General features: G+C 40.4%; 1 protein-coding gene across 1 annotated transcript in view; it reads right to left on the reverse strand.

Annotated features, from left to right (window-relative positions):
* The window catches only part of CAMK4 (calcium/calmodulin dependent protein kinase IV), a gene marked incomplete at its 3' end in the record, with an annotated part of 154,127 nt that overhangs the window by 41,057 nt on the left and 99,224 nt on the right, over positions 1 to 13,846 (reverse strand). The window contains exon 5 of the mRNA XM_080637708.1: positions 10,647 to 10,719. Within this exon, the coding sequence (XP_080493834.1) occupies positions 10,647 to 10,719 (73 nt within the window). The remainder of the gene's footprint in view (positions 1 to 10,646; positions 10,720 to 13,846) is intronic.

The raw sequence follows: 13,846 nt of genomic DNA on the forward strand, positions 1-13,846 counted from the left end.
GAAATAGCACGGTTAGGGCACAAATACCTTTCTCTCCCATGAAGTGGCAGCACTTCAGTAGGTTTCTTACATAACTTGACAGTTTACCTTTTTGCTTATTTGCTCTTGACAGCAATGTGCGACAAGTCTCCTCAGGATACTTAAAAAGCCCTTGTTAAAACGTTGTCACCAAATAGAAGAAAAGGCAGAAGCAACTTTCCAGCTTCCATGGAGTCATTTGTATATGTGATATGTTAGATCACTCCTCTCCAAGAGGTTTAAACTTGAAGCCACTTAAACAAATTTTGAAGAAATAAACACTTCGTGCCGATAATTAAAATTAAAATTAAAAAAAACCCTCAACTACAATGTCTTGCAATGGATACTGCTACTCCTTCCTACAAGTCATTCAGCTGTATGCCATGTCCATGGCAATACTCGCAGTTCGGATTAAAGGGAAGAATTATATAACTGTCCTGAAAAACACACCTTGATATCAATCAAACCATTGGCCCTATATGCCTTCACTGACTGCATTATAAGAAAGTGTATGCAGGCAGACAAAGACTCTCTGTTATTAGAATCATAGAATCATAGAATAGTTAGGGTTGGAAAGGACCTTAAGATCATCTAGTTCCAACCCCCCTGCCATGGGCAGGGACACCTCACACTACACCATGGTGACTCAAGGCCTCATCCAACCTGGCCTTGAACACCACCAGGGATGGAGCATTCACAGCTTCCCTGGGCAACCCATTCCAGTGCCTCACCACCCTCACAGTAAAGAATTTCTTCCTTATATCCAATCTAAACTTCCTCTGCTTAAGTTTGAACCCATTACCCCTTGTCCTGTCACTACACTTCCTAATGAATAGTCCATCCCCAGCATCCTTATAGCCCCCCTTCGGATACTGGAAGGCTGCTATGAGGTCTCCATGCAGTCTTCTCTTCTCCAGGTTGAACAGATCCAACTTTCTCAGCCTATCTTCATATGGGAGGTGCTCCAGTACTCTAATCATCCTTGTGGCAGTCCTTTGGAATTGTTCCACCAGTTCCATGCCCTTTTTATGTTGAGGACACCAGAACTGTACACAATACTCCAAGTGAGGTCTCACGAGAGCAGAGTAGAGGGGCAGGATCACCTCCTTCGACCTGCTGGTCATACTTCTTTTGATGCAGCCCAGGATACGGTTGGCTTTCGGGGCTGCGAGCGCACGCTGCCAGCTCATGTTCATTTTCTCATCAACCAACACCTTGAAGTCCTTGTCCGCAGGGCTGCTCTGAATTTCCGCTTTGCTCAGCCAGTAGCTGTGCCTGGGATTGCTCCGACCCAGGTGTAGAACCTTACACTTGGCATGGTTAAACTTCATAATGTTGGCATCAGCCCACCTCACAAGCGTGTTGAGGTCCCTCTGGATGGCATCCCTTCCTTCCAGTGTATCCACTGAACCACAAAGCTTGGTCTCTTCAACAAACTTGCTGAGGGTGCACTCAATCCCACTGTCTATGTCACCAACAAAGATGTTGAACAAGACCAGTCCCAACACCGATCCCTGAGGGACACCACTTGTTACTGTTTTCCAACTGGACATTGAGCCATTGACCACAACTCCTTGCACGCGGCCATCCAGCCAGTTCTTTATCCACCAAGTGATCCATCTATCAATTGATGTCTCTCCAATTTAGAGACAAGGATGTTGTGTGGGACAGTGTCAAATGTTTTGCACAAGTCCAGGTAGATGAAAACAACTGCTCTCCCCCTTTCCATCAGTTCTGTAGCCCCATCATAGAAGGCCACCAAATTGGTCAGGCAGGATTCCCCCTTAGTGAAGCCATGCTGGCTGTCACCAACCACCTCCTTGTTTTTCATGTGCCTTAGCATGCCTTCCAGGAGAATCTGCTCCAAGATTTTGCCAGGCACAGGGGTGAGACTGACTGGTCTGTAATTCCCCGGGTCATCCATTTTCCCCTTCTTAAAAATGGGGGTTATATTTCCCTTTTTCAAGTCATCGAGAACTTCACCTGACTGCCATGATTTTTCAAATATGATGGACAATGGCTTAGCAACTTCATTCGCCAGCTCCTTCAGGACCCGTGGATGGATTTCATCTGGTCCCATGGACTTGTGTATGTTCAGGTTCTCAAGATGGTCTCGAACCAGATCCTCTCCTACAGTGGGCCTAGGGTCTTCATTCTCACAGTCCCTGCGTCCACCTTCCAAGACTTGGGTGGTGTGGTCAGAGCCTTTGCCAGTGAAGACCGAGGCAAAGAAGTCATTAAGAACCTCAGCCTTCTCCAAATCCAGGTTAGCCAGTTCTCCTGACAGCTTCCGGAGGGGGCTTGCATTGTTCCTAATCCGTCTTTTATTCGCTACGTACCTATAGAATCCCTTCCTGTTATCCTTAACATCCCTAGCCAAGTTTAATTCCAACTGGGACTTAGCTTTCCTAACCTGGTCCCTAGCTTCCTGCACAACATCCCTGTATTCTTCCCAGTCTGCTTGTCCTTGATTTCACCTTTTATAAGCCTCTATTTTCCTTCGAATTTTCCTGAGCAGCTCCTTATCCATCCAAGGAAGACTTCTGGCCGTCCTGCTGCACTTCCGTCTAGTTGGGATGCAACACTCCTGAGCTTGTAGCAGGTGATCCTTGAATATCAACCAACAGTCTTGGGCCCGCCTGTCCTCTAGGGCTGTATCCCATGGAACCTTACTAAGCAGGTTCCTGAAGAGGCCACAGTCTGCTCTCTTGAAGTCCAGGGCAGTGAGCTTGCTACACGCAATGTCCTGAGGATCTCGAACTCGACCATCTCATGATCGCTGCGTCCAAGGCTGCCCTGGAGCATCACATTTCCAATGAGCCCTTCCCTGTTGGTGCGCACGAGGTCAAGCATGGCACCTCTCCTTGTCGGTTCCTCTATTACTTGCAGAAGGAAGTTGTCTTCCACACAATCGAGGAACCTCCTGGATTGCTTGTGCCAGGCCGTACCTTCACTCCAACAGATGTCAGGGTGGTTGAAGTCCCCTACGAGAACACAGGCCTGTGAGCGTGAGGCTGTTCCTATGTGTCTGTAGAGTGCTTCATCCACAGATTCCTCTTGATCAGGCGGTCTGTAACAGATCCCCACAATAATGTCTCCCATCACTGTTCTTCCTTTAACCCTGACCCACAAACTCTCTGTCAACTGCTCACCTGTCCCCAGACGGAGTTCCATACTCTCCAGCCTATCCCTAACATAAATAGCAACTCCCCCTCCCCGCCTGCTGGGCCTGTCTTTTCTAAAGAGCCTGTAACCTTCCATTCCAACAGTCCAGTTATAGGAGACATCCCACCATGTTTCTGGGATGCCTGTTATATCATACCCCCTTAGACGTGCACACATCTCTTATTCCTCTTGTTTGTTCCCTGTGCTATGGGCGTTTGTATAGAGGTTCATTCCTTCTCTCTGTTTGACACCCTCCCTTGATATATAGGATTTATTATGCATATGAGCATAGTTTTTTATGGAAGTCCTTTTCAGAAACATTGTTACAACCTCTTTATTCTGCACTCTACTACAATTACTTCTAAATGGGGTGTTTATGTTTTTTCAGGAGGCTACAAGCAAGACACATCAGACGATACACGCTTGTCATTATGGAGACTAATGTCCATTTTGTTTCTCATACTGTGATGTGCTTACTCAAATATAATTTTACAACTATAAATGGTAATTGTAGAATTATAATTACATTCTCATTCTCATACATTCTCATCCTCTTATTGACTTGCACTTCCCTTATTGAATAGCACTTTCCCTATTGACTTGTGACTTCAAGTGCACTGTAGAACCCATTGCAGTAAGCAAAGGATCATGTTTAGTTGGTCACGTATCTTCTTTCAGGACAAGACTTCACAGGGAAATCAGAATGCCTTTCGATTATCTAAACTTCATTAAATCAGTTAGTACAACCAGTGTATCTCGTGTGACATTCCTTGTATTAATTTGTGTAACAAAGAAATCACAGAATCACAGACTGGTCTGGGTTGGAAGGGACGTTAAAGATCATCTGGTTTCAACCCTCTTGCCATGGGAAGGGACACCTTCCACTAGACCAGGTTGCCCAAAACCCTGTCCAACCTGGCTTTGAACACTTCTATGATTCCGTGATTCTATAATTCTATATTAGAATTTATAATCTTACAAGGAAAAGGCATAGTAGGATTTTATGTTTCATCCATTAAAACGAGGAACCGAATACCCCAAGATGCGTGTCACTATAGAAATCAGAATGAACAGGATAGTTCTTGAACATCTTGGGCCACTGACACCAACTGCTCTGAATCATTCCCAGCTCAGGGACATGGGTATCAACATCACATCTCCCTGAAGGTTCAAATTCAAGTTTCTGTGAGCAGTCCTTAGCTCCTGGACAAACTTCAGTAACAGGAGATGATAGCTTAAGAATTAGCGCAAAGAAAACTAATGCAGAGTCTAGGTTTTCTATGTTGTATTTTTCCCTGCATGAATTGCCATAATAGCAACACAGAATTTACCTTACATATTGACAACCTATTTACTTGTTAAAAAGAGAACAAACACAAGAGTCCTTATTATACATGTCCTCAATTACATTGCAAATGGTGCTTTTAACAGCAAATAGCTGCTATCCCTCTTCTGAACTCAGTGTTTATCTGCCTCTTTGTCCAAAATGTTGTCATGCAAATTTTCCAAAATCAGAGTGTGCCAGAGTGCAAGTGTTAAATCTGAAAACCATCCACCTCTGTTCATTTTTTTCCTGTTCCTGTTGATGGGTTAGAAGGAGAGTGGCAAAAGCAGATCATGTTGTCAGAGAACACAATATGACAACATAATCCTTAGCACATCATTGCAACCAGAACAGCAAATTGCTTCTTGTCTTACGGTATCAAGCACTGTCCTTTTACTGCATACTCAACGAACATGGCCTACACCTGCAAGCTACTGGAATACCACTTTTGAGCACACATTATGGAAAAACGACAGAATTTTGCATTTTCCCTTCTCTCCCCCCTCCCTCCACCGCCACCCCCCACCCCCCCCCCAAAGCTGGGATTTCTTCCTTATTTGTCTCAATACACTTACTCTTCTTAACAGTGTGCCTTTTTAGGCCTGGCTAACAATTCATTGATAATATAACACATTTGTTCAACATTTCAGAATTCTGGCATGTTTAAGCCTCAGTTAAGTTCACCTCGTAGCTGGTGGCTGAAACTAAAATCCATCCATTGCCTCTTTCCCCAGCAGGCACTAGTTCAGTGATAGTTGTGGTTTAAGCCCAGCTGGCTACTAAGTACAGCCACTTGCTCACATCCCCACAGTGGGATGGGGAGGACTGGGAAAAAGGTAAAACCCGTGGATTAAGAACAGTTTAGTAGTTAAAATAATGTGTAATATAATACTAACTCTAATAATAACGATGAAAAGGGTAATTAAAAAGGCAAAAGAGAGAGAGAGAACAAAGAAAAAGAAAAAAACAAACAGCAGTGATACACAATGCAATTGCCCACCACCCACTGACTGATACCCAGCCTGACCCAAAGCAGCAATCTGGCCCTTCCAGGTAACTCCACCCAGTTTATGTACTGGGCATGATTTGCTGTGGTATGGAAAATGCCTTTGGTTAGTTTGAGTCATGTGTCCTGTCTCTGCTTCCTCCTGGCTTCTTGTGTCCCTCCTCACTGGCAGAGCATGAGAGACTGAAATGTCATTTATTAGAGCAAGTGCTGCTGAGCAACAACTAAACCATTGGTGTGTTATCAGCATTGTTCTCAGACAAAATCCAAAACACGGCACTGCACCAGCTTGTGGGAAGAAAACTAACCCTATCCCAGCCAAAACACAGACAATTATATAGAAAAAATGAAACCTTTTTCTTAATCTTTATCTAATGTCCACTTTACTTTGAATGCCCAAACCCTCAAATATTTTAACCAATTCTCTTGGATCTCAGCCAGTCCGATTACCTCATTGGATCTAAGCTGTTATTGCTAGGCACACCAACACCTCAAGGTCTGTAAAATATACTTGCAAGATGCACATTTGCAGTAGGTCCTTACCCACAATCATACTGCTCATTATCAGATGGATTGAAGTTCACTGAAATGAATAGAAACCTTTAATCTAGATTTTTTCTCTCAAACCTGCAACTGACTAATGCCCTCAGCCTTTGTCATCACAGCTGAGAGTTCAGCATGCTGTCTGTGAATTTAAGCTGACAAGAAACTGAATAGAAGTGCAGGCATACAACGAAGCTTGAGGTGGTAGAAATTGAAATAGAAAATGGAAATGAAAACAGGGTGTCCCACATATGCCTTAAGGAAATGATGGCCAGTGATAAGAAAACAACCTATCATAAAATATGATGGGAAATTAACTTAGAGACTGCTAAGTGAGCTCAAAACTCTGTCTAGATGATATCTAGTAACTACTTTAATTACGAAAAGTAAACTGTTAAAAATAATTTCAAATTTAAATATAATGAAAAAAGTAATTTAACTCTCAAGCAGAAACCTATCACTTTGACACTAATGCAGAGTAGGCAAGAAGGAACACAGTTTATTTTTAGTGACAAATATGAGATTTTGAAAATACACAGTAAAAAAAATTAAAAATTTAGTGTAATTTTCTTAAGTTTGACCACCTAAAATGTAGATGTCTCTTACAGAAAAATTGTGTGTCTTTTTGTGACCATTATTTCAGGGTTTATTTGAATTTCATATCATCAATAACTCATTCTGAAAGTCAGGCAGTAAAGACTGGCCTTGGGACATCTGTGTGCGGAAATCCATTGATTACACAAAATAGGAAAACTGCTGCAAAAATAAGCACGCAAGAAACCAATACTGTATACAACTAATCCTTTGAGGAGGAGAGGAAGGACAACGATGTGTTAAGAGAGATTGCAAATGCATCCTCTCTCAGGAATGAAATTCACCCTGTTATGAGATGTTGCGTAGCAAGAGAAGCTCCATACCTGTTCTGAACAACACAGCAAGAGAGCTGAAGAGATGAACATTGGCTTGCCCTGGTTTGGATAAGCCTTTCATTTTATGAATGAAGCTATCTCCCAGCTTGAAGAACAATGGAAGAATAACGGAAAAGGCAAAGGTGCGTAAGAGATTAAAAAAAAGGTAATTTGTTCCCACTGTGGGCAAATACATCCAGGCACTGGGAACACAGATGTAATGAGCAGAAAGAAAAATGATGGAGAAGGGCAAAATGGATGCAGTAGTCTTCAGAACAACACTGGTTTTGTTATTTTCTTTGTTCTTGGGAGGACAAATGTCTGATATATTTATGCGTGTGACCTGGAAGATTAATATTAATTTCCTGATTGTTACTCTAACCACTTGCTTCATTCTTGGTAAGTCTTGTTACAGCTAAACTTACAGTACTCAGACATTACAAAAATCAGATAGAGCAAGACAGAAGCTTTACAGGAGGGGCTTTATTGTGCGTGGTTTTTTTTGTTTGTTGGTTTAGTTTGGTTTTTCTTTTTTTTTTTTTTTTTCCCCGTGGTTTTTTTTTTTTGTTGTTGTTGGGTTTGGGGGGTTTTTTTGGGTTTTTTTGTTGCTGTTTTGTATTTTTGTTTTGTTTGGGTTTTTTTTTTAAGAACTTTTAAAGAATTTTTTTCTTTTTAAATAGTCCATTTGGTTAAACAATTTCAGACTGAGTTGAGCAGAATGCTTTGGTGCTTCTGAAGTCCCAGTTTACACTTTTGATTACATCCTTTAGAAGCACCTTGAAAAAACCCTTTGCTAGATGAAGACAAGCAGCATTAATACTACATTAACAGCCCTTAACAAGGGGTTTATAAAATAAGTAGGTAGACTAGTTCAAGAGAGTTCAGCAAAGAGAGGCTGAATGCTTCTTTTGCTAAGAGAAATTTATAAAACTTGCAGTAGTCAGAATGCCTATCTGATGCCAGGAGGGTATTCATTGGCATGGTCTATTGAGGAGATTGTCCAATTATTTGGTTTTAAGAATCATCAATAGATATATTTTTTTTCATTCTGGAAAGATTACTCTGCTGCAGAAGTATTTTCCAGTTTCTAACAGTAACTCCTGCTATGCTCACAAACGCCATTCTGCCAAGTTTACAGCTCCAATCTATCACAGTATTTTAGCTGGACTGCAAGGATCCCAAGTTGGGAGCTGCCACCTCCACAGACATTCCAGCTTTTGCTTAGATGTTCAGTGTCAGCTATGAGAGCAAAAGTCAGTACGGTCCACCTTAGCTAGGGATCTGGTACGAGGATCTATAAAAATCCAAATTATTGCATGCTTATATAAATCACAGAATCATAGAATGGTTTGGGTTGGAAAGGACCTTAAGATCCTCTAATTCCAACAAGTGGCAAGGGTGCCTTGCCCTAGACCATGTCACAAAAGGTTCTGTCCAACCAGGCCTTGAATGTCAGCTTTTTAGCTTTCATATTTCACTGTTCATTTATTTCAGCAAAGCTGTTACAACTCATAGAAGATGGAGATCTTCGTCTGGTTCCTGGATTTTAAAATAAAGAACTGAAATACCTTTTGAAACATCTTTCAGCAAAACTTCATAATAATTTTATGCAAAAGAATTATAAATAATGTAGAACCATCTTAACTGGGGCACTTTGATTCAAAGAAAAAATTGCTCATAAAATAGTAATCTGACCCAATTCTAAAAAGTTTATACAAATGTGTTATGCTGTACACTAAACTTGAATACATAATTTAGATTACTTTGCATGAGAGCGACTCAGTAAGCACCAGATCATTCAGAAAGTCAGCAAGTGAACATGATGGTCTTGCAATAGGTCTGGTTACTCCTGTGAACACCAGTTCTCACATTGTATTTAGTGTGAACAGGCTTGCAAATGATACAAAACCATGATTTACAGGATTTTTTCACAATGGGGTATTCCATGACCATACCAGGTAAATACGCCTGAGTCTGTCTGTTCCTTCTGAATAACTGCATTACTGTTGTAACCGCATTTTCTTTTTCCCACCTTTAGATATCTTCCACAGAGGTCAGAGGTAAATAGTCCGTTCCTGAGTACAGCTCTTCTGACACTGCATCTCTATGGATTATCCATACAGAACCTGCCTTATCACTCTCACCCTTTGGAAGAGCTCTTCAGGCCGACCTCTCTTCTTTTCCACATGATCAACAGTTGTTTTTTGTTTGAAAAGTATGATAGTCTGGAAATAGACTCAAAGTCTGTCATGTTGCGTCTGCACTATTTGTACATCTCTAAGCATGTATGTCTGCTCCAAGATCTTCGTCATCTTTCTGCTACCTCTCTGCTTCATCCAAAATATCTGCTGCAGACAACCATACAGTGCTACTGGATAAAAACAAAAATATGTCCTGCTGACTCTCAAGACAGACTGCCAGGCACAGCAGAAGGCAAAATCTTTAGCATCTCTCCTTCCTTAGGTCTTGCTAATGTCTTAGTTTCACAAAGTAAAATTGTCTCTATGATACTATTTTGTTTGAAATGCTCCCAGTGTCCCAACTAGACTGTTCTTTCTTATTCAACATGTCTGCTCTCTTCTGTGCTGGACGTGATCAGTGCCAGCATGCAGACTAGACATTTGACAAATTTCTTAAGTACCTTCCCAGCATCTGATTAGAGGTTTGGGGAACATCTGGTGGAAAATTGGATGGAAGAGTTACAAGCGACTGAGAAATACACATAATAGACAGAAATACTGTATGTAGCTACTAGAAGACTTTATCTTCATGTCTCAAAAAATTTCATATCTTTCTCTAAGTGATAGAATGTGAAATCATTGTACAAAATTCCATGGTGTGAAAACCACATGAAATATAGAAGAAGAAGGTATATTGGGAACTACACAAGCTGCTGGCACCAAACTTTATTCTGATCTCTCAATATCTGCTGTCATTCTATGTATGTATCTGCAATTTAAAAAGCAGTGAGAATTGATCTTTGATTAGACATGTAGCATATTCTATCCACTTTCGCAGTAGTCCACCCTTAATTGCAATGAGCCTTGTTTGTATAAATGATCCTGCAGCGGCAAAAACTGTGATGGGTCACCTTCAAGGAACAACTGCAAACGTAGCATACTATTTTCATGTCGGTATTCTGCAGGAGCCTGACTCAGCTTCTTGTAACTCTTTACACCAGCTTGTAACACTTTACACAAAGGAAAAACGGTTTGGCCATCTATGCTCCACTTCAGTTGAAAGGAAAACTAGCGCACTCTCCTTTGTTTCAGGTTCCAAATGACTTACTGTGACATACTCCACAAAAAATGAACTAGAACCTACACTACTGACAACAATTTCAAATTACTTTTGCTGCTAAAACAATCAGTGCTGAACTCCACAGCTTTTTTAGTTTGGGCAGAGCATGCACTCCACTTTAACAGACTACTTAGAGCATTAAATGCATTGCTAATTCCTGTCCAGAGTCACTTTTTGCCCTTCAAAGTGCCACTTCCTAAAAAAAAAAAAAAAAAAAAAGAAGAAGAAAAAAAAAATCAATACAAAGTTAATTATAGGAGGGAACTCGTGTGGACTGTTTCCAGTGAACTCTGCTTCTTTCCCACATGAGTATGTATTGAGCCATTGTCAATGAAAAACTAGGAAACTAGGTGCTAAGCATATGATGCTAAATAATACTCACAGCAACTGCCTCCAGGATTTGTTTAACAGCATCAGCAGCATCTCGTTCACTGTAGTAACCCTTTTCCACAATCCTACAACAAAAAAGTGACATGCGAAATTGCATTCAGAATTATTCATTATGGTAAATAAACCATACTGGCAAAAGCTTTTAGAAACTGAGCTAGAAAACAATCAAATTTAAACATGACCAGGACACTGGAGTGCCCCCTAAAGAATGGAAGACAACTCTTTTGCAATTCAGGTTACCTTTGATTTCAAGTTAAATGAATAACCAGACATAAAATACCAACTAGGTAAGAAACTCAAGCTTATAACATTTGCACATTCAGTTGAAAGATTTTGGAGTTTTCAGAGAATCTGAATTACTCTCAGATAAAACCAGGTATCCTTTAGGAACTGCTTCTTCACTTTTATATTAAACTCCCTCCCCCTTATTTATTTATTTATTTACTTACTTACTTGACAAAAGAACTGTGCTAGGCACACACAGATCTGAATTATTCAAGAGAAACAGATGATGTAAAAATTTACTAGTTTCAAAATATCCCTCAAGTATAATGGGCTGAGCGAGTTTCTTTTTTTCAACCCATCAGTAGAAATTTGAGGGCCTGTAGTCAAAAAAACAGGGTTTCATTCAAACTAAACCTATTTTTTTTAATTTCTTCTTAAGGTAAATGCTATGTTTAGTTTGCATACATGACACATAATAACTTGATTTTGTGAGCTGACCAGGTGTAGCTTATGGAGAGTTCAACAGTATTTATGGCTTCTGAAGGTCCTGCAAATCTGATTTTCTTTCCTTCTTCATTTTTACATCTGTTCAATCTTGTAAAAACAAACAAAACATCAACCTTCACATTCAGTGTTATCTTCTGGAACCTTACCATGATAAAAACATTAAGAAAGAAAATACATTTCTGTGTTAAGGTAATGTTCTGAAGTGGTGTACTTGAACATGTTGTATGCTCTGCTGCATAGAAATGGCAGCAAGGGAGAATGCAGACTTCTGGGTTGGCCTCAAAGCCCAGCTGTGCTACTACAACTGTTTTAGAAGAACAAGGTCTGGGGCCTGACTCAGGATTTGCATTGCATGATCTCCTAGAACTGCCATTACAGAATGAAACATTCTATAAATGCAGAGCTCAGTTAAGCAGACCCAGCAGAAGATACGGATTTGGACAATGACATGTAAGAAGTTATTAAAAGAAGAATCTATAATTAGTACTAATACTCCATTTAAGCCACCCATCCATCTCTTTACTGCTGTATTTGACTACACACAGTATTTGTGAACTGCACTAATTCTCCTTCAGAGAGTTACCTAAAGGTCAGATCTTGACCTGAAGATTTGAATTTTTACCATATTAATTTTTCAGAGACTAAGAAAACAGACAGCTGCTGTCTAGAAACAACTTCAGGTGACTATAAGACATTTTATAATATTTACTTGCTTTCTGTAAGCACACAAGCAATTGTTGAGAAAACAATGACCTAAAATCCCCATGAAGCAGGAGAGCAAGGAGCCTATAATATCTGAAGTCAAAAGTCACTGGAAAAGCTTCAGGGTCCAGAACAGATTCTGCTTGTGGCAAGCAGGGTATACTCCTCCTGTTTTGCAGTATCATAGAATCACAGAATCATAGAATAGTTTGGGCTGGAAAGGACCTGAAGATTATCCGGTTCCACCCCAGCACCATGGGCAGGGACACCTTGCACTAAACCATGTCACCCAAGGCTCTGTCCAACCTGGCCTTGAACACTGCCAGGGATGGAGCTTTTACCACTTTTTTGGGCAACCCACTCCAGTGCCTCACCACCCTCACAGTAAAGAATGTCTTCCTTATATCTAACTTGAACTTCCCCTGTTCAAGTTTAAACCCATTGCCACTTCTCCTGTCACTACAGTCCCTAGTGAAGAGTTGCTTCCCAGCATCCTTGTAGGCCCCCTTCAGATACTGCAAAGGCCCCCTTCAGATACTGGGTATACAGGTATCTTTTCGTTACTTCTCTTCTTTGAAATAACAGGCTTATACTGAGGTATCTTCAGTGCAACTCCTTACAGCTTTAAAAAAACTGTCAGGAAAAGTGTTCACTAATGTATATATGAAAAGCTTTACTACATACTCATTAGAAAATTTAGTGCAGAAAGAATTAACGAAAAGATAATAATCCACCAGAAACAGATGTAACAAGCAGGGCACTGAAAAATAGTCTATACAGGGATATACCTAACCAGCTGCAATTACTTAACACTCATTGTATTTGGAGGTAACTAAATCTGTTCATGTGCCTTCAGTAACAGTAAGCAATCCCTCTCAAGCAAGAGTTCTTCCATTTCACAATGATTTCTTGGCTGCATTTAGTATTATTTCTGGAAGTTTCATTTCTTTCTGGCAGCACTTCAGCTACCATTCCGTATGCATTGCTTTATCTCCTTTGCATTTTTGTACCTCCAGCCTTTCCCCTGTTTTGGTCGTCTATTTAAACTATCAGGGAGGGCTTTACCTGAACTTACACCACAAGGGTAAAAAAAAAAGTGAGCTTTATTCATTGAGACATTATGTTAGGCTTTTAGCCTGAAGTTTAGGAAAGAGGTTACAAAAAAATCATACTTACACAATAAAATGCTACATTATACTTGAAAGTAAGATTCCTCCTTAGCTATTTCAGGCTGAATTATCTTCCCCTGGTAGACTGCATGGCAAGATGTGAGTCCCAGTGACCCTCTTGCTTGGGTGTTTGTCACGAAATATACTGGTTTGGCTTTGTCCTCGTTTTTAATTCAAACAAAGTACTTAGTGTCAGCCAGTAGGTTCCTATCTGTGGCATCCCTAAGCATCTCTGAGAATACCGACTTTGCTCCCATCCTGCTTCCCTGATCGTAGTTTGTGTGCTATCTTGCTCCTCCATCTACAGCACAAGAGGCATGCTAAAATACTTTCCTTGTTTTACAGGATTCCATGTATTAAGGACATTCACGTAACCATTCAGTTAAGCTTACAGTCCTAAGGAGGGCACAGGAGATGAGATAGGAACAAAATTTAAAATTTTGTCACAATGAAGTAAAACCAAGAAGTCTGCTATGCTAGTATGACTCTTCTTTAAAACTGCCATAGATTTTGGAATATATTTTAAAAAAAATCTAATCTTACAGTATGCCTTTCAAACAGATAAACCAGGGGAAAATAAAAAAAAAAA

The sequence above is a fragment of the Psittacula echo genome (assembly GCF_963264785.1).
Source record: "Psittacula echo genome assembly, chromosome: Z".
In the NCBI taxonomy this organism is placed as follows: domain Eukaryota; kingdom Metazoa; phylum Chordata; class Aves; order Psittaciformes; family Psittacidae; genus Psittacula; species Psittacula echo.